Below are 20,175 nucleotides of genomic sequence, written 5' to 3'. Positions count from 1 at the left end.
AAAACGGTAGAGGGTTCTGGGCTGTTGAGGGTTACAAAGGCTGCTGTGTGTACTGTGTTGGAGTTCACTGCCCATTTTCAGTGTAGACCTGAGTCTTGGATGCCACAGCACTCACAAAGCATTGTCGGGCAGAACTGAAGTTCACTGAGAAATGTGCTACGAGGTAGAACTTGGTTTAAAATTCTGCTTTTTTGCTTTCTATTTTCCTGGTTGCTTGAGGAAATTAGGATATAATTCTGTAGGTCAGTAATACCACTGGCAGCCAGTGGTGAAAGGCACATGCAGTGAAGTTAGGTGGTATTTAGGGAAACGATCTTTTAATAAATCCAGTTATTCAGAGGAATGTATTTTTGAGCTTTGTAAGTTTTGCCTTTTCTTTTTGAAATAGTAAAGGGATAGTGGGACATCTTCTTTTACATGAATAGCAAATTTGTTTTTTATAGGTCTAAATTACTGGAGAAACTAGCTCCCTCCCCCCCAAAAAAAGATACTTCACTTCCAACACCTGTATGTTTTCTGATTGGCCATTGAGATTCCTCCCTCAACTGTTTCATACCCCAAAGGCAAACCATAAATACACAGGGAGGAGTGAAGTTCCAGTTTGAGGTACAGGAGAGACTGGACTTTGGTTTAGAGATTGGATCCTTGGCTGGACTCCCTGCTTTCCTTTTACAAACTTGGTGGAACTTTTTCGGGCACTGCTGTATGATCTGGAGAGAAATGTGTAGTTTTGTCAAAATAGTTGTTTACGCTAATCTATGGTGTGTGTTTTCTGCACGAAGAGTTTATGGTTTACTTGTTTTCGAGGGGCAGATCCCTAAGCCTTTGGGTCTGGTTAGTGTAAACGGTGAGGAGCACAGTTGCAGATTCGGCAACCCTGTGGCTTTCACCAGATCTTTCATGAAAAGCAGTACAAAGCTTGCATGTTGTGCTAGTGGGGACTAGGTGGCTGGTGAGTGATGAAATGAGGTTGAAATATTTTTATCTGAAGGATCTGGAAAATGTGTGGTGCCTCTGACTAGAGCACACGGAATCCCACCAGGAAGCAGGCAACCTTTTCTCTCCATGCTGCCATTTGTGTCTCAAACTCAGATCACTCAAGCTCAGACAGCTCCATCCATGTTGCTGAATCATCTTTGTTGGTGGTGAAGGTAAATTTTATTCTCAGATCTTTCTGTTTCATTTTGGGTTGATCATAAAGTAAGACTGCTTTGTAGTAAAGAGCGGTGGACTTGATAGACCAGGAACTTTTGGGAGACTTGATAAGATTGAGTAGTAGGTGAAGGGCTTTAGCTTTGAATGGAAGAAATGAGTTTTTTGTTTGTGGCAGCTGCTTCCTCTGTAACAGTGATATGTTGATTACCAGTAGAATTTCTGTGCTAGGAGATCCTTATAGATCATATGGTCCAACCTTTCACTTTGTGAACTCTTGAAAATACTCCAGATGTCTTATAATTAGATGGATTTTGCAATGAATTTTATTTTAGCCAATAATATAATTTAATCTCTTTCTGATTCCATGTTGGGATTTGACTAGCTCATGGGCCTGCAGCCTTGTGAAATGATGATTCAGTTTATCCATTCGCTGAGTGCGCTGCACTGACCTTCTTCCAGGCCTGGGTTCCTGTTCTAGGAACTCTGGGCTATGTAGCCGCCAGATGCCCAGCAGTCTGCAGTGTTCTACTGTGGACAGCTTGTGTGTTGGTGGCCTACGGATAAGAATGGTTGGTGTCAGCAGGGATGGGTCCCTGTGGGTCTCATCTCACCAAGAAGAGTGGTGAAAATCTGATCACTTGCTGCAGCTCTTTATTTGGTTTTTAAGCTTGTGACTAATTTCCATAGCTTTTATCAGTGTTAGTAGACTGAGATCTTATAGAAGTCTTTGATCCTGTTGCTCTTGAAGACTAAGATATGATATTGGCAGGCCTGAATTACAGGAGGGGGAGAGCCAGTGGTGGTTTGTGTTCTGGGGGTGGGGGAGGAGATGAACACAGATATCTGTGAAAGCAGCTCATGTATTGCTCACAGTTCAGTGTTTCTCATGCACCAGTGTCTCAAGGATAAGCTGGGATAGGTTTTGGATAGGAAGGTCAACAGGTTTGGTTACCTTCAGGTGGGAGAAAATAGTAACAAGTAATTCCAGTACCAGTACAGCATTTGAACCATAAAGAGAGGTTCAGAGAAAGATAGGTATTAGGATTTCTTGCAGAGCACCTCCTTCCTCTGAGCCAAAACACTAACAAAGTAATACATGTTTCACCTGAGTCTGTTTTCCAGTGTGTTCCTCACTAGTGAGTATTGGACTAGGCAAGGTATCCACACGTGTCTAGTTTAAGTATTGCCTGGTTGTTTCTGCCTGTTGGGGCTCCGTTGTATTGGCCCTCTCCTGGTAGGAGTCTTTAGTACCTTAGGAGTGAACGAAGGGATAACAGAAGAATCCTTAGGAGAGAAACAGAAGGACAGACGCAGTGATGTAGCAGTGCTGGCTGAGTACAGTTCTGCTTCAGGACTGGAGGAAGGAAAGTCATTTAAATGTATACACGCAGCCTTTTCTTCTATCTGTAGTAGTTTGCTTGCAACATTCAAATTGAGATGGAAATAATAGGGGCTGGCATATTCACTTTCTTGCATGTGTACACAACTGGGCATGTGTACACAACTGGTTAGATTTGAGTGGCTACTCAACTAGACATCGTTCTAGCAGATCAGAGTTACTGTGATTTCTTCCCATTGTGTCTTGTCATCAGCTATATGTCATTGGTAGTGTAAACTGGAGTCTGTAGAAGTCATAACATTTTTTATACTTTGTCTCTCTCTGCATGGGTTCTGAATTTCTGAATCTGGCTTTCTGTGTTGTCCAGCTACGGAGGTGCTCGTTGCCATCTCTGTGCCACTTAACTGTTTGAAGAGGAGGTTTTGCAGTGGTGTTAAAGTCTTGTACCAAAGTGAGTCATGAGGGAGACCTGGACCAAAAATGGTCCTTAGCAGCTCAGAGCTGTGTAGATCTGTCCTGTGGCCAGTGTCAGGTACCCAGGCTGGGAGGCTGATAAATAGGTGAGGGAATGCACAGGGATTGTTATAGTTTTTCTCCTTTTCAACTTTCTTACCAAGCACTCAGATTCTTAAAACAGTTCATATTTTGTTTTCTAAATGAGGCAATGCTTGTTTACCCTCTTTTATTCTCACAAAGATCCCTATAATCCTTATTGTAGGGATTAATCTGATAAAGAAGTATATTGGGGACTGAAACTCAACTAAAACTTGGTATGTAATGCAGTGGCTTCCGTGGAAATCTACCAAAGAAAGTCTGGTTTAAAACTTAACATTCCACATTGGAGAGTAAATGTGTTTTAAATTTGATTCTCACCAGTGACCTAAGGAAATGGAAAATAGAAAATTAACGTGCCTAAAGTTAGGCTTGGTTCTGAAGCCTGCCTCTCCCACTGATTTAAACGCTGTCCTAAGTCTTTCTGACATCTGTGGCGCAGGTCAGACTGCACTCTTGGTGCTTACAGGGTACTAGAGGGCAGAGGTGATGAGTAGGGGAAAGTGTGTGGAGATGTGCCACCCACTCCGGTACCCACCAGTCTGTTGATTTACTTAGCAAGTTCTGTGGCATGGGACTGTGGGGTGTTGGTTCTGTTGACCGAGCAGAAAAAGGAAAGCTGAGCTTTTATCACACTTGATGCTTCCAGATGCTTCTGGAGTGAAGAGACAATGCTGACTTAGAAGCTTCAAACATTTCACAACTTTTTACTCCTTGGTGATTTATCTGCTTTGTTATCTGGAAGGTTATATGCTACAGTACCAGGAAGTTCGTTTGACTTGTGAATAAGGGACCATTTGAGTTGGTGATGATCTGCATACTCAGAATTTTGCCACCATCTTTTTTCAGACAATTCTTTAAGGCCCGAATGCAGACTTCTTCGTGTTATCTGTTGTGGGTTTTTTTAATTGTTTGTTTTGTTGGGGGGGGGTGTTTATCATGTCAGGTGGTGGGGTTGTTTTGAGTCCCCTCCTAGAGTGGTATATTTAGGCAAGACTGATTACTGCTGGAGAAGCTGGGTGCTTGGTATCTTGTTATAGTGCAGTGTTTCCAAACCTCAGTGCTTTCTGTTATTATTTTGTGTCCTCATCAACTCTTACACTTAAAAAAATATAATTTGCTGATAAGAAAGGAAGATAGTAACACAGTTAGTAGTCTGGGCTGTTACCTCTGTATGGTTGGAGGTGTGGGAAAAGAAGTGACGTTAGTATTCGCTCTTGAAGTCCTTTGCAGCTTTGACTGGTGCTTCAGTGAGCCCCGTTTACTAGATTACATTCCCCTTGGGTTCTCTAACCCTAATTCCAGAGGCAGTCCTTGTGGGGGCTCTTGGGCTCACTGGGTTTGGAGTGAGCCACAGTGGAATTGTCGTCTGGGTGTTCAGAAAATGAGACATGGCCGGAAACCAGGATTTGTGACCTCTTTGGGAAATGGAATCTCAGGAAACATGGCCGTTGTTACTAAGCTCAGGGAGATGCACCTTAGACTCTCTTTCCACCAGTAATCTGACACAAACATATCAGTCGGGTGGCCGGTATTCTCTGCAGTCAAATTTTAGGGTATATTTTGAGATCTTTTCGAATGCTGCATTTGCCCAGTGGTAAATTATAAGAAGGAAGGAAGCTTTTATCAGAAGTGTGTCAGAGCTAGAGTCACAGCTGTGATAAAATGATGAAGTATCCCTGACCTTGAAGGTTTATCTTTGTTTGCAGAGAGTTCATAAATGGACATGTGAAAATTAAGCCAAACAAGCACATATTTCATAGGAGTCATCAAGAATTCATTTGGAAGATGTATTTAGGTTCACATATCAGGAACTGTTAAGTATATTGTGATCTTACAAATACCTGATGTTAAAATCAGGTTCTTGCTAACCTTTTTATACCTGATAGAACCAGTTTTTCTATTTTCAGAAGTTAAGTTCATCAGTCTTTGATCTTTTTATTTTGAAGGAACTAATTCAAAAGGAAGTTTAGAGGGAAATATTCAGGATTCCCTGTTCTCTCATCCTAACACCAGTCTTCACTTGGCATTTCCTTGTGCTGAGTAGTTCAGAGTATTCTCAAAACTTTACTTTAGTGCTAGCTTATAGTTAGGGGTGGGGAAGGGTGATATGAGAGCCCTGCACTCTCTCATTTGTGTCAGGCCTTCACATCCACCACTGTCACCTTGTCTGTCTTAAGAATGAAAGAATTTATCATATTTTAGGTTCAGTAGGAAAACTTTTTTTTTTTAAGGAAAAACATTTTAACCACTTTTTCCTAACAGTCCACTTCTTCCAGGAATTCTTGGGAAAAAAACTGGAGTGGGATATTATTTTCCTCTGAAGTTCCAACTCATTGCCAAAAATCAGTTACTTTGTCCCCAGGGCAGTGCTCACCCTTCTCCCTTACATGTAATTGCAGTGGAATTCTGCTCATTCAGGCCTTTGTTGGTTTTACAGTTCACCTCTTGTGCCTAGATTTCTCATCTCCTTGAGACAATCCCTGAATATAAATAGGTCCACTCTTAGAAATTTTTATCTCTACCCAAGACCCTGTACCACACAACTGTTCTCTGTACTTTCTGTCTCTCCATATTTTCCCAGCCTCTAACTTTCAGTCTGTTAATGTCTCTTGAATGTGCTTGTAATTTGGGCATTTACATAAGAAGTTCAAGATTTCATTCTATCCAGTTGAAGCCTTCTTATTCTTAGTATAGTTCTTCAAGTATTTGGTTAAATGTATTTTTCACATAGACCCAGTATGTAATGTACATGATATTAGGATTGTATAGTTGCTTTGTTTAGATTACAGGAATTCACTGGACCCACCCATGCATTTAAGAGCAGGTTTCCCCAGTTTCAAATAGACTTAGAGATATCTCAGCTGACCTTTTCCAGATGGTCTTGTATCGACTGCATTTTAATTACTAGCTCCCCATTTTTGGAAGGATACTTTTTAGGACTAAAGTGAACTTGAGACTAATAGCCAAAATATGTCTTTCAGCTGAGGTCTGTATCAGTGGACCTGAACGTTGATCCCTCGCTTCAGATTGACATACCTGATGCACTCAGTGAGAGAGATAAAGTCAAATTTACAGTGCACACCAAGGTAAGTGACAGAATAACTTCAGTAGTAAAAGCAATGCCAGGTTACAGCCTTGTTCCAGTGGGTGTGAGAAGAGACCTCATGACCTGAAGTCTGCTAAGTGAGGCCCCTCCCTCCTTTTGCTCCTTGTAAGCATCAGATAAGTGCTCTTACAGCATTTTCCACTGTGGTGGAGCCCTGGGGCTGTGGGCTTTGCTGGTATTGAGTGTGGCTTGCACTCAGCTTCACACTGCTCCACAGAGAAGCAGACCAGGCAGAGTGACAGGTGGAGCCACCTGCCTACATAACTCCACCTTTGTTATTAATTTGCATGCATGGGGAAGCATTTGCTTTTCCCATATTTACTTATGATTCAGAAGACTTTTTTTCCTCCAAATTTTTTTAAAAAATTTATTTTCAAGTATAACTGATTTACAATGTTGTGTTAATTATCCTCCACATTTTTAATTTGACAAAAACAGTATGCCAATCTGAAAAATATAGAAAGTTTAATTTCTCGGAATCCTTTCAGGAACATTTTTAGCCTCCTTTCTCCTTCCATACTAGTTAAAATGTGTTGCTTCACTTCAGGCACTGTTGTAAGGGGCTTACGTGGACTTAAACAACCTTATGTTGTTCTGTCATCCCCACCTTACAGGTGAGGGACTGATGGCTGAGGCACAATTTGAGCCAGGACATTTGAAGCTGGGGCTCTCAGTTAACACCATCTCCAGCATAATATTGATACATGTGTTATCTATGAGGTCCTTCCTCTCCCACGTGGTTTTCTCTGTGTGCCTTGGTGGCTTAACTGTGTGATACCTATGTGATTATATCTGAGTTGACCTGAAAGGTGGAGTTGTATGACTAGAATTCCTTAAAGAACATGTTGAATCTTAGCTCTGACTTTTGTAGTGATGGGGAGATCACGTGTTGCCACTTTGTTCTTTACTGGATCGCATTAAAAAACTGAATGTTCTATTATGCAGAATTTTCCCATAAAGCACTGCATGAAATCCAAACCACTTTATCTGCAAATAGTGGCTAACAGTTACTTCTCTTTTCTTTACAGACCACGCTGCCCACGTTTCAGAGCCCAGAGTTTTCTGTTACAAGGCAACATGAAGACTTTGTGTGGCTACATGACACTCTTATTGAAACTACAGACTATGCTGGGCTTATTGTAAGTGTATTTTGGATAATCAGATAATTACTGAAGCCAGTTTCTTCTAACTTGCTGTTCATTGTTTTGAGAGGCTTTTACCCACTTTTTTATAATAGATTGTGGAAGTAGTCTGATTTCATCGGTCAACTAGAGTATGTGTTAACTATTACTGGTAGTCTAAAGACTGAAATTAGGGAGTTCCCTGGTGATCCCGAGGGTAAGACTCTGTGCGCCCAGTTCAGGGACTGGGGTTCCATCCCTGGTTGGGGAGCTAGATCCTGCATGCATGCCACAACTAAGAGTTCACATGCTGCAACTAAGAAGATCCCGTGTGCCACAACTAAGACCCAATGCAGCCAATAAATAAAATAAATACAATTAAAAAAATACTCAAGTTAAAAAAAAAAAAAAAGACAACTTCCTCCTTTACACCTTCAGCAAACCACACCTGAGAAGAAACCCACCACACACCATCACCAGCGGAGATCAATTCCACTTGATGGCTGAAAGGAAACTCCAGAGAAATGCCAAACCCAAAGGTAGACAAGACTTTATACCATGAAACTGCTTACCCTCTTGTACTGTACAGAGTAAGACTATGCTTCATCAAATAGCTGTGACACTATTTTCACGTATTTTTTTTTATATATTTATTTATTGGCTGTGTTGGTTCCTTTTTGCTGCTCGTGGGCTTTCTCCAATTGCAGTGAGTGGGAGCTACTCTTCATTGTGGTGCACGGGCTTCTCATTGCAGTGGCCTCTCTTGTTGCAGAGCACGGGCTCTAGGCATATGGGCTTCAGTAGTTGTGGCACATGGGCTCAGTAGTTGTGGCGCACGGGCTTAGTTGCTTCGTGGCATGTGGTGTCTTCCTGGGGCAGGAATGAACCCATGTCCCCTGCATTGGCAGGCTGATTCTTTCCCACTGTGCCACCTAGGAAGTCCTTCACATATATTTTTTACTGTTTATTTACTTATTTACTTGCTGCACGTGGGCTTTCTGTAGTTGCAGAGAGCGGGGGCTACTCTTCATTGCAGTGCGCAGGCTTCTTATTGTGGTGGCTTCTCTTGATGCAGAGCACAGGCTCTAGGCACATGGGCTTCAGTAGTTGTGGCATGAGGGCACAATAGTTGTGGCGCACAGGCTTAGTTGCTCCTCGGCATGTGGGATCTTTCCAGACCTGGGATTGAACCCCTGTCCCCTGCATTGGCAGGTGGATTCCTAACAACTGTGCAACCAGGGAAGACCTTCAGCCAGTTTTAAAGGAAAGAGAAATATGGCTTCTCCTGCCAGGGCAACTGAAGAATCTGGCCAAATAGTTAAACAAAATTAGTACTGAAGCTTATGTCTAAGAATGTTCACACAAAGTTAGAATCTTTTATCCTCTGGAATAAAAATTCCTTTATAAGTCTAGAGATTATTGTCTTGATGGTACTTCATTGGCTTCATATTAGCATTGATTGTAATATATAAATTAAACTAACAGTTGAAGCAGGGTAATCTGTTGTATCTACCAATTGTCCAGTGATTAACCGAAAAAATGATTGCAAAGTGAGTGCCCATTGTAGGAGACACTTCTTTTAAATGACCAAGAGTTGTAAGGTTAAGAGAAAAGCACAAGTTGATTTTCAGGCAGTCACACTGGGCTCCCTGCCTGCTGTGCACAGGCACCAGGTGGGACGTCTCTGTGGGGCGAGAACACTGACTAGTTACTGCCTTTACTGCAGATTCCACCTGCACCTGCAAAGCCAGACTTCGATGGCCCTCGAGAGAAGATGCAGAAACTGGGAGAGGGCGAAGGGTCTATGACCAAAGAAGAATTTGCCAAGATGAAGCAAGAGCTGGAAGCGTAAGTGGGTCTTCTTGACAAGGGACCTACCTTTTGAGAAGAAAAGTGGTGATGTGTATAGAAATGAGAATATGACAGCTGATGTCTTTAAAGTGTAGCAGTTAATTAGTTGTCTGGCTGCTGTCTTCTCAAACCACATTTTGCTGAGTGTGGGGGCGAGGTCTTTGTACTTCAGACATGGATTCCCTGGTGACTGTGGACTGCAGACGCTGGTTGGACTGGTGATTCTTCTCTGCAGGCCATGCTTATCATGGAGTGTTGGTCTGGCATAAAGTGAAGAACTAAACCTTTGTCTTCAGGCTGCTGATAGTTGGCTCTAGGTTGCAGTGGGTGCTGTTACAAAGAAGCATTCTAAGAATAACCACATTGATGGCTTGAAAGAAGTCCAGGTCCGCAAGAAGCTTATTTTAATCTGGTTGTAATTCCTTCAAAGAAAAATGGACTCTCTATTGTGTGTTATAGTTGGAGGTTTGCATTGAAGTTTCTTACTACGCCATCCTTACGTTCCTTTCCCTGGCTCCTCCTTTCTTCACCAGTGTCCATCTCAGCGAGTCTCTTCAGGGCGCTGCCACAAGCCTGTGTTAGCTAGGGCCAAGGCTCACACATCTCCTGGTACCGCCTGGACAGCACTGAGGGTGGGGCGCTGAACACAACAGACTCAAGTTCCTACTGTTGGAAAGTTTAGAGTTGTCTTTAGTTTGTAGATTGAGATGAAGCCACTTCATAATTTCTGATTCTTCCAAGCTTTGTTAGACTCATTGCTGTGTACATGGCTGCAAAATTAAAGGGTTTTAAAGAAGCCAGTGTTTTGTGCTGTAAGTGCACATGGGTTTGGACTTCACAGACGTGCCCCATCAACTCTGGTTATGTCACGTCCCCCTTTGGTGGCTGTTCCATAGATTACAGAATGAGAACTGCCTTATTAACCTAGTTGGATACTAATTATCCCAAGCTACTGTGGGTCCAGTTCAGGTGTTCTGGATGGCTGCAGGAATAGCAGAGGAGGCCCCTAGGGAGCAGTGTTGGGCAGGTGATCAGCTGAGTGGTGCCAACCGAAAGCCTTGTGTGCTTCTCTTGCAGTGAGTACCTCGCAGTCTTTAAGAAGACTGTGTCTTCCCATGAAGTCTTTCTTCAGCGGCTCTCCTCTCACCCTGTTCTCAGTAAAGATCGCAATTTTCATGTTTTCCTGGAATATGATCAAGATGTAAGGCATTTTTATTCCATTTTCATGATCCAATTAAAGTGTACAAAAAATATACAGTACTTGATATCTTTTCTGAAATAGGAATTTCAAAGTTGAGTTTCTTATCATCAACACAGTGGAAACCTTTCTTAGGTGCTCCTCTGCTTGCCCACCTCCCCCAGGGCAATAGATGCAATGTATAAGACTTTTTGTTTTAAATTTATTTATTGGCTGCATTGGGTCTTCGATGCTGCACACTGGCTTTCTCCAGCGGGGGCTACTCATTGCAGTGGCTTCTTGTTGCAGAGCACGGGCTCTAGGTGTGTGGGCCTCAGTAGTTGCGGCACCCAGACTCAGTAGTCGTGGTGCATGGGCTTAGTTGCTCCACAGCATGTGGGATCTTCCTGGGGCAGGGCTTGAATCCATGTCCCCTGCATTGACAGGTGGATTCTTAACCACTGCACCACCTAGGAAGTCCAAGACATTTTTATAGAACGTTGCAGATGAAGATTTTGACCTTTTCCCCCTCAGTTAAGCTTGGGATCATTAGAAGGAATTTAAGTTGATCCACATTTGTTTTTTTAATTGAAAGGGATACATATGGTTTTTTTTTTAATACATTACATTTCTTGTTTAATATGTATGAGGCAAGTCCTGACTTAGAAATTTCCTCACGGTCTTCTAACCAGTGAATAATCAGCATAACAGAACAATAACTCTACCAAGAATTTAAAGGCACTAAGACTTGATGCCTAGGTAGTTTTTCTAGGCATCTAGAATGTCTCCTAAGTCACACTTTTAGAATTACAACCTGTGCTTAGATTTAGCTGTGCTTATTTGATATTTTAGACCTGTTTTTACAGTGGAATTAAAGATATCTTAACATGTGTGCTTATGCTAGTAAACTGTTACTTGGAATGTGTTTAGGACTTGATGAAAAATATATGTACCATGAACTGTTCTGGATTTCTCTTCAGCTAAGTGTTAGGCGGAAAAATACCAAAGAGATGTTTGGTGGCTTTTTCAAAAGTGTGGTGAAAAGTGCTGATGAAGTCCTTTTTTCAGGAGTTAAGGTAAGTGGCCTTTAGCTGTTTGAGAAAGTTCTTCTCTTTGTGTGAGTAGATGACCTTTTATTTCTTCAGAATAGGTATTTGTGAAACAAATGGTATTGGCTTCTCAAAAATGTAAATAATTTTTTCAAATTTTGGCTGTTTTTATCTGCTCATTGAATTTGCACTTATTTTCCGAAAATACCCTGTTCTTTCCCAGGAGAAGAAATAAGAGCCTTTCCACACTTTACTCTTAATTTTCTCCTTTTCTATGAGGAGAGGTTAATTATTTTTAGAAAGAAAATATGCTACAAGGACAGTATTTCATGTTATTCTCCAGAGCAGCAGCCCCAGCCTCATGTGGCAGTTGAGCACTTGACAGATTCAGTGAACTGATGTAATCAGGGAACTGAATTTTATATTTTATTTACACACTGGATTTCAGGGACTTGATATGAAGGAAAAAACCCCATAAAATATGAGAAGTAGCTTTACCTGTTTTTATAATGTAGCTACTACAGAAGTTTTAAGTGGCACGTGTGGCTGCCATGTTTGTATTGGATGTGCTGCTCTAGAGCATCAGATCAGTGTGCGTGTCTCTCATGAGCCTTGTGGGCGTGATTTATTCCCTCTCCTCTCAGCCCCTCCCTGTTACCCTAACAGTCATAGGCTGGTGGTGTCTGACTTGCCACTTGAGAGCTTGAGTAAGGAGCCCAGGGTATAGGTGCTGAGAAAGACAGGGCGTTGTCAGAAATTTGGAAGCTCTGGGGCTATCTCTGACACAGTTGAAAGTGTGCTGTACCCACACACTGCGCGGGTGTTTGGCATCTCTGGTCAGTGCCCACCAGATCCAGCATTGCCTCCCAGTCTGGAACTGACCACATTTTGGAGATGCAGGTATCCAAGGCAAGGGAGCTGTCTGCCAGGTGGAACCACTCTGGCAGAACTGCTCTGGCAGAATTGCAGGAGGTTAGAGAGGATGCTGAATTTTACTGAACTTTGCCAAATGGCTCTTCAGAATGGTTCTCTCTGTTGACATTTCCTGCCAGCATTTCACTTTTGCTAATCCTGGGTATGAAATATCCATTTCAAGAAAAAATTATTTCTGGTTCCCTGGTGTTTAGAGGTTAAACTTCTTAGGCTTGAGCTTATTGTAAATTTTTTTTCTAACATAAAATACATATTGGTATAGTTAAAAGTTTTGCTTCTTAACCTTCTTTTTTCCTTCCCTTTTAGGAGGTAGATGACTTTTTTGAGCAAGAAAAGAATTTCCTCATTAACTATTATAATAGGATCAAGGATTCCTGTGCAAAGGCTGACAGGATGACCAGATCTCATAAAAGTAAATACATTCACCCAGTAGCCCCTTAGTCTGCTAATGTGCCAGCTCTGCTCACGTAAAAGGGCTCTCCTTGTTCCTGCAGATGTAGCGGACGATTACATCCACACCGCAGCCTGCCTGCATAGCCTAGCTTTAGAAGAGCCTGCGGTCATCAAAAAGTAAGTTTTTGTTGGAAGACATTTTCTTTGAATCCCCTATTTGAAAACTGTTGGGTGGTGTAATGGGTAATGACTGCATAGTTTCAGTTCTACTCTTGAGTCCAAGCGCATCATGGGTTGACCGTAGTCTCCAGCACTCATTTTATAACATTCACCCTCTGAACGTAAATACTTGTAAGGCATTTGTAGGGGAGTCAGGGCACTTTTGTACCAAACGTGGTAGCTGTTGTCAAAAAGCCTTTATTTCTGTCAGACCTACATGTGTCTGTTTCTTGTTGGTTATTTTGATTTTGGAATTGTCTTTGAGAAGAGTTTACTTTATGTGTTCTGGCAAATGGTGCTTGCACTTTGCTTGGTGATACCCTGGACCGACTTGAGATTTGGTTAAGGTGGCCATAAGGATAAAGTAATGACCCCAGTCTGAACATTTTTTTAAATGAGTTTTTCAGTTTCTTCATTCTGGTTATTTGGGGGAGATAGTATAGTTGGCCCCCTCCATATCTGTGGGTTCTGCATCTGCAGATTTAAACAACTGCAGGTCAAAAATATGTATTTTTTTAATTCCAGGAAGTTCCAGAAAGCAAAACTTGAATTTGCTGTGCATCAGCAACTATTTGTATGGCATTTACATTTTATTAGGTATGATGAGTAATCTGGAGATGATTTAATGTATACAGGAGTGCATGCGTGCGTTATATACAATTATGCCATATGTATAAGCGACTTTACCATCTGTGAATTTTAGTACCTGCAGGGTGAGGCAGTATCTTGGAACCACCCCTGTCTGTTACCATGGAACGACTGTATTCCACTTAAACCTAGGCTTGGTCTAGTGGGCACTGGTGTTTCAGATCTGAAAATGAGTCAGGCTAATGGCAGAACCAAGACGAAATAGTAGCATATTTATGGCTTAGAGCCTGACCTTGGTGAACACAGGTTTTGCAGCAGATAAGAACTGTCTTGGGAACACAGGTTCTGCATAGCAAGGTGGCTGAGGAGCACCAAGAGAGCCTGATGCCTGTGAATGGGCTCTGGAAACATGCTCGATTTTGTAGCCATTTTCTCTGCACTTGGGCCAATTGTGACGAAGGCATCACTTTGATTGGTAAGTTAACTAAAGCACCACAGACTAGGACTTCTGAACTTACCCATTCATTTCTTAGAGCATTGATAAGATCATATCATACATGATTTAAGACCTTAAGCCAAAATTGTGTATATTTGCAGGTACCTGTTGAAGGTGGCTGAGCTGTTCGAAAAACTTAGGGTAAGGATTTTTATGTTGGTCTTCAAAGTATGTATTTTATAATTTGTAGGTTTCTGCTTAGATGATGGTGGCCTTTGATTTTTTTAACAGAAAGTAGAGGGTCGAGTCTCCTCAGATGAAGACTTAAAGCTGACAGAGCTCCTCCGATACTACATGCTCAACATAGAGGCTGCTAAGGTGAGGGAGTTCTCCCAGAAGAGGTCTGATGACACAGATGTGTTCTCTTTGTTAACAGTGAAGGAAGATGGGAGTTTGTCAGGATTGTTCATGTAAGTGATGTCAGCCTAAATAAAGAAGTAACTGAGGCAAGCTCCAGTTTATTCAGGAATAGTAGAGGAGTTGCATGCACTTTGGGAAACACTATGGCAAGCCATGGGAGAGGCCATGGAGGGTTTGGGGTGGGCTGTGTTTTAGGGCAAAGGGTGCAAAGATGAAGAGTCTAGACAGTAAGATGGTTGGCGTGAGTGAGCTGGTCTCCAGCAGTAAGCTCATTGGTAGTGTTCACTAGCCAGCAGGTAAGTCTGGGTCTTCTGTACATCAGGTGTTTGTGGGAAATCAGTCTCTCAGTTCTCAAGTTCTGTACTTCCACCCTGAGGGTGCGGGTGTGTATCCTCCGGTTCCCGGTTAGATTGACACCTTCTCACAGTGACGAGCTTTTTGTGACATTGTGTCCTTAGTTTGCATTGCTTAGGAGCTCAGGAGCAGTGGGGCTGGTGGTGAGCAGACAGATAATGGTTTGGGGGATTATGTGCTGTCGGATGCAGACATAACCGGACACGTGGCAAGTGGGCTGTTTCTGAGGCAAAAAGGGCTCTGGGGTGTGTGATCTTCCATTGAATTGCAGTTGTCACTGCAGCCTTTGAGTCATAAAGCGTTACTTAACCAGATGTAAGACAAAGCGTTCAGCAGGGTGAGGGTGACCTTTGGGAACGGGACATGCCTTGTTCGCTGTCTACACTGTCCTGAAGAAAAATGCTTGTTACTTTATATGAGATATACTAAATCAGGCAGCATAAAATTAGGAAGGGAAAATACCTGATGGGAAAATGTCATCAGGAAATAGAAATTCATTCTTTCCCCCATAGTTTAGTTTTATTTTATGTGAGTTGTTTTTTGATGTGTTTTCTTAGTGAAAAAAATCCTGTAGTCATCACTGTTTGGTTCCTTCTCTTGATCCATATAGAGAATTCTGGAAAGGCTCTCAGCAATGCATTAAGCATTGCCATTCCCAGCCTAATGTTGAGATTTTAAAGGGGTGGGGGAGGGGGAATTCCCTGGTGGTCCAGTGGGTAAGACTCCGTGCACTCCCAGTGCAGGGGCCTGGGTTCGATCACTAGTCAGGGAATGATCCCACATGCACGCCTGCCGCAATGCTGCAGCTAAGTCTGCATGCTGCAGCTAAGACCCGGCGCAGCCAAAATAAATATTTTAAAATAAATAAAAGGGGGTAGGTACATGCTATCTGACATTTCAGGCAGTGTCCAAGGTACTTGTCTGTTTTTTTAGAGTACTTCAGATCATCTTCCTGTTCTGTTCTAGAGGTTTTTCAGTGTAGGTTTAACTACCATATATCATATCTGTTAATTTTCTTCTCAGGATCTCTTATACAGACGCACCAAAGCCCTCATTGACTATGAGAATTCAAACAAAGCGTTGGATAAGGCCCGGTTAAAAAGCAAAGACGTCAAGCTGGCTGAGGCTCACCAACAGGAATGCTGCCAGAAATTTGAACAGCTTTCTGAATCTGCAAAAGAAGGTTGAGCGGGGCTACTCTTTACCTTTTGCTTTTTATTTGGAAATAATTTCAAGCTTACAGACAAGTTGCACAGATGGTACAGAGAACACCCATACGTCCTCTGCTTTGTCACTGTACACGTACATGTGCTCCTGCTTGTGTGATTTTTGTAAACACATCTGGGTTTTGTTTTGTTTTTCCAGCCATTTGAAGGTTAAGTTGTAGCTTTCTTGGTTGTTTTATCCCTGAAAATGTGGCTGTTTTTCTACATCCTTACAGTAGTCTACTGTCTGTATTCTCGTTTTTGTCCCAGTCATTTCTTCCAGCCTAGGATTGCATTTAGTTATCACAGCTCTAAAGTCTCCCTTTATTTGGAAATAGTCCATCTCAGTCTTTTTAATTTTTTTAATGACATTTGCCTTTTTGAAGACCGTGATCTCTTTTTACAAATAGATGCTCCTCATTTTTGGTTGGCTTGTTTCCTCATGATTGGATTCTGGATACTGTATGATGTTGTCCCCCTGAGCTCATCGCATCTGAGGGCATGTTGTGTCCACCTTCCCCTCATTTATGGTGTTTTGATGACCCAGTCGGGGATCATCCACTGCATAGTTGGGGGTGTTTTTTGTTTTTGTTTTTTCCTCCATGCCACTGATGGGCAGTCTGTAGGAGGCAGCGTGAGACCATTGTATATTCTGCTCACTGCCCTTTAGCCTAGACTGAAGGCAGTCAGTCCCTGCCTGGTTCCTCCAGGGCAGCACTGGGCACTGTGTGTCCTTTATTAATACAGGCTTTCCCTTCTCTACCATATTTTTTTTTATCATCTTTATTGGGGTCATGTATTCCTATTTTCAAAGTTTTTAAATTCATGATTGTACTAAGTCATTTAGGTGTTCATACTGTCCAGACTGAGCCAGTGGGCATGTCTTTAAGCTGGTGTGTCCTTACAACACCCCCGTATTTTTGAGCGGTTAGATGTTCTATGCTAATCTTAGACCTTTTCTACTCCAGCTCTGGAAATGGCTATTTCTTCCAGGAGCCCAGATTGAGTGCTGCGTGTGCTCATTGTCTGGGATGCCTCTGCTTCTAGATCCTTCAGCTGACAGTGGGGAAATGTCAGGATGTGTGCACGCACACACACTCTTCAGGGATCATGAGTCCGTGATACTGATTCAGTTCTTTCCGTCTCCACAGGGTTCTTTCTTGCCCTCTGCCATTCAGAGTAAGGGGCTTTTAAAATATGATTTAGGACTTCCCTGACAGTCCAGCGGGGGCACAGGTTTGATCCCTGGTCAGGGAGCTAAGATCCTGCATGCCAATGTGATGCGGCCAAAAAATAAAATCTGACTTTATTGGGACATGGTGTACTATTTCCGTGGAACATGAGTGTAATAGGTAGTCTTTTGCTTAGGGGATCTCACTGCCCTGAATTTCTTAGGGGCCATGGAACATGCCAGAGCAAAAAGTAAAGACCGTGTCTTCCAGGATATGAATGTAAATTATAGTGGACACTACTTGATTCACCCTCAAAACACCCTCCCCTTCAAAACTCAGTTTTCCATGTGAAATCCATATCTCATAAGCCTGTTTCTTCAGAACGACACCCCCGCCCTCCATCCTCTGCGGTGCTGAAGTCCCAGTGTACCTGGAAGAGCTCTGCTCCTTTGTCTTGGCTCCTCTCTGCTCAGGACTCCAGTGCCCTCACTGAGGGGTAGGGTTTCTCTGCACAGTCTTTACAGAAGGCCTGCAGACATGCTCCCGTGGCTGTCCCCTGGATTCTTTCAGAGGAACGGCCTCCTTACTACCCTGTACTTAAAGTAAAATTCTAGCTTTAAAAAAGCAAAATAACAAAAAAACCCCAGCTAATTTAAATTTATAAGGAAAAAGAATGCTTCAAAACTACTGAGTTGAAATCTTAGGTTATTATTATATAGGCCAGAGTTCAGTGGCTTTGATAATTTTTTTTAAGAAAAGCAACAAAGCTTTAAAATGGTGCCAGTTTAGGCCTCTCTGTTGCTGAAGGTTTGTCCCTTTGTTTTACTGTATCCTCCTTAGTCAAGATGTAAGCCTGGGCGTACGCTATTTAAAAGTACAGTGTTCTGTAGAGTACTGAGGTTCATGGCTTCCAACCTGTTTGTCTTAAGTTGAGGTTCTAAGGTTGTGGCTGAACTGATTGGCGCTCTTGAAGAAGCACAGGGCAGTGGACAGGCGTCCTGGGAGACAGATAGGGTCACTCTGCAGTTCTGGTCCTGGAGAGAAGAGCTTATTTTGGCATCAGGCAAGGCCAGCCTGATATCTGAGTTACTGTCATTAATGTCACTATACATTTTAATGTGGCTGCTTATATTAATCTATGTTGGATGGTGCCATGTAGACAAGGGTAAGTTTGCTCCTCAGACCCTGAGCACCAGCTTAAGCTGAGGGAGGATTTGATCACAGCTGCAGGGTAGAGCCTTGAGATCACAAGTGTGTGGAAGGAATCGGGGTCAGTGCATTGTTTTGGTTTACCCTGATTTCTGATTGGACAGTCATCCTGAATCTGATGGTAGCTGTAGGAAAGGCAGGGATGCCACAAAGGTGGCATGTCCTGTAGATCTTAGCACAGAAAAGGCCATTGGTGCAAGTGTGTGTGGCCCACTCTTCACAGGCACTGGCTCCTGGATGGAAGGGCAAGGCAACTCAGCTCAGAGAAATCTCCAGGTATTGGGGGGTGGCTCTTGGTGACTAGGGGTGCGTGCCAATGGCAGAGATAACAAAAGTGTAAGAAAATGTGGTAGGGTACCAAAATTTTGGAGATCATTTGATTTCTAAGAATGATACTTGGAAGTTAAAGATGAAAAGTGTTTAAGTTTTCTTGGTAAACTTTGTTTTGTAGAGCTAATCAATTTCAAACGAAAGAGAGTGGCAGCATTTAGGAAGAACCTGATTGAAATGTCTGAACTGGAAATAAAGCATGCCAGGGTAAGTGTTGTCTTCAAATTGAGTCAGCTTTGGGGAGTCTTTTTCAGGTTATTTACCAGTTCACTCTTCTAGTGTCATTAAGTAGATGGGGTTACTTTGTGGTTTTAATCCCCCATAGTATGGGTGGGAGCCGCTTGTTGTATTTTTTTCCACTGCAAACTGAAAATCCATGATGTTGTGATGAAATACTGCTTTTTGAGAAGAGCATTGTTGGTGGCAGTTACCCTGCTTCTGCCTGACGACCTGTGGGCCGTGCTCTGAAGGGCTTATTCCAGAGATTTATGAGCACCCCTCATATAGCATTAGAAGCTCTTCATTATCTGGAGTTTTCATGGAAGATGCTTTTTAAAGTAGTTTTCTAATTTGCTAAGTGTCTTCTGATATTAATTCCTATGGTTTAATAAGGAGGGAAAACTTCTTATACATTTAGTATCTGTAGCGTAATTTAGCCCAGAAAAGATGGAGAACAATGGTTCTTAGTGCTGGAGCACGTTCGAAACCTACTAGGGAGCTCTTAAGGGCTTTTTGTGCCCAGGCCCGTTCACTCAGGATTTCTGGGCTCTTTGGGTGGTGCCTGGGTGCAGCCGATACTGAGCCCCCCAGGGTACTCTTTGATCCAGGACAGTTGGGTCGCTGTCAGGGGCCATCTGCACTGGTTAAAGCAGGAAGACCGAACATGTGTGTGTATTTTGAATTCCTTTATTTTGACCACAACAGAGATGCTTACTCGCTTGCCTGTTTAAGTAAGTCCTGCTATATATGACCTTTTAAGTTGGAGTTTTAAAGTATCATTCATGCATAGTGTTCTGAGTATTCTTCTGAATTCCTTTCAAGTGAGAATTTTGTAAAATACTTCCTGTGAAGTCCCATGTGAATATTTATCATTGGTGATCTCATTTATAATCTCACCCATAACTAACTTTTAGCAACTTTTTACCCAGTCTTTCAGCTTAAAAGAACATCTCATTTATATCACATTTTGGTTAAGTCACATAAGTGGGATTGGTGTGACTGCAGTGGGAGCAAACCGAGGGTGTGGGGGGGAGGTGCTGAAGCGGTGACCAGCCCTTCTGAGGGCAGGGAGCTCCCTCCCCACCATGAAATTTGGGTGAGGAGAGTTGCAGTCGGTGGGTTTGAGGTCAGTTCTTCACTGGTGCCCCTGACATCTGTCTTCCAGAACAACGTCTCCCTCCTGCAGAGCTGCATCGACTTGTTCAAGAACAACTGAAGGGAGGTCGTGAATGTGAAGGAAGCCAGCATCACTTGCACTCAGATCATTACCATGGAAGATTTATTACCTTTGACTTTAGTTTAAAATTATGTGAATAAATACTTTGATTTCTAAAGATCTTAACA

The 20,175-nt window shown here is 42.5% G+C and overlaps 1 protein-coding gene and 1 non-coding gene across 9 annotated transcripts in view; both read left to right on the top strand.

The window, feature by feature from the left end:
* The window catches only part of SNX5 (sorting nexin 5), a 23,600-nt gene extending 3,425 nt beyond the window's left edge, over positions 1-20,175 (top strand). For 2 of the 8 annotated variants that reach the window (XM_057701441.1, XM_057701442.1), the window contains exons 3-15: positions 1,093-1,151; positions 6,031-6,135; positions 7,184-7,294; positions 9,003-9,124; positions 10,205-10,328; positions 11,285-11,380; positions 12,593-12,698; positions 12,781-12,856; positions 14,084-14,123; positions 14,214-14,300; positions 15,720-15,879; positions 18,734-18,819; positions 19,997-20,175. In XM_057701441.1, coding sequence (XP_057557424.1) covers positions 9,051-9,124; positions 10,205-10,328; positions 11,285-11,380; positions 12,593-12,698; positions 12,781-12,856; positions 14,084-14,123; positions 14,214-14,300; positions 15,720-15,879; positions 18,734-18,819; positions 19,997-20,047 — 900 coding nt within the window. In that variant the 5' untranslated portion in view covers positions 1,093-1,151; positions 6,031-6,135; positions 7,184-7,294; positions 9,003-9,050 and the 3' untranslated portion in view covers positions 20,048-20,175. Of the gene's footprint in view, positions 1-1,092; positions 1,152-6,030; positions 6,136-7,183; positions 7,295-7,714; positions 7,816-9,002; positions 9,125-10,204; positions 10,329-11,284; positions 11,381-12,592; positions 12,699-12,780; positions 12,857-14,083; positions 14,124-14,213; positions 14,393-15,719; positions 15,880-18,733; positions 18,820-19,996 lie in introns of those variants that run through there. The other 6 variants (XM_057701437.1, XM_057701436.1, XM_057701438.1 and 3 more) reach the window with 5 other exon arrangements.
* On the top strand, positions 1,557-1,793 carry LOC130834230 (small nucleolar RNA SNORD17). Its single transcript, XR_009048616.1, has one exon. It is a non-coding gene; the product is annotated as a small nucleolar RNA SNORD17 (small nucleolar RNA).

This window comes from Hippopotamus amphibius, chromosome 12 (genome assembly GCF_030028045.1).
Source record: "Hippopotamus amphibius kiboko isolate mHipAmp2 chromosome 12, mHipAmp2.hap2, whole genome shotgun sequence".
In the NCBI taxonomy this organism is placed as follows: Eukaryota; Metazoa; Chordata; class Mammalia; order Artiodactyla; family Hippopotamidae; genus Hippopotamus; species Hippopotamus amphibius.
Note: the sequence above shows the minus strand (reverse complement) of the source record. Positions and strands in the feature narration are given on the sequence as shown.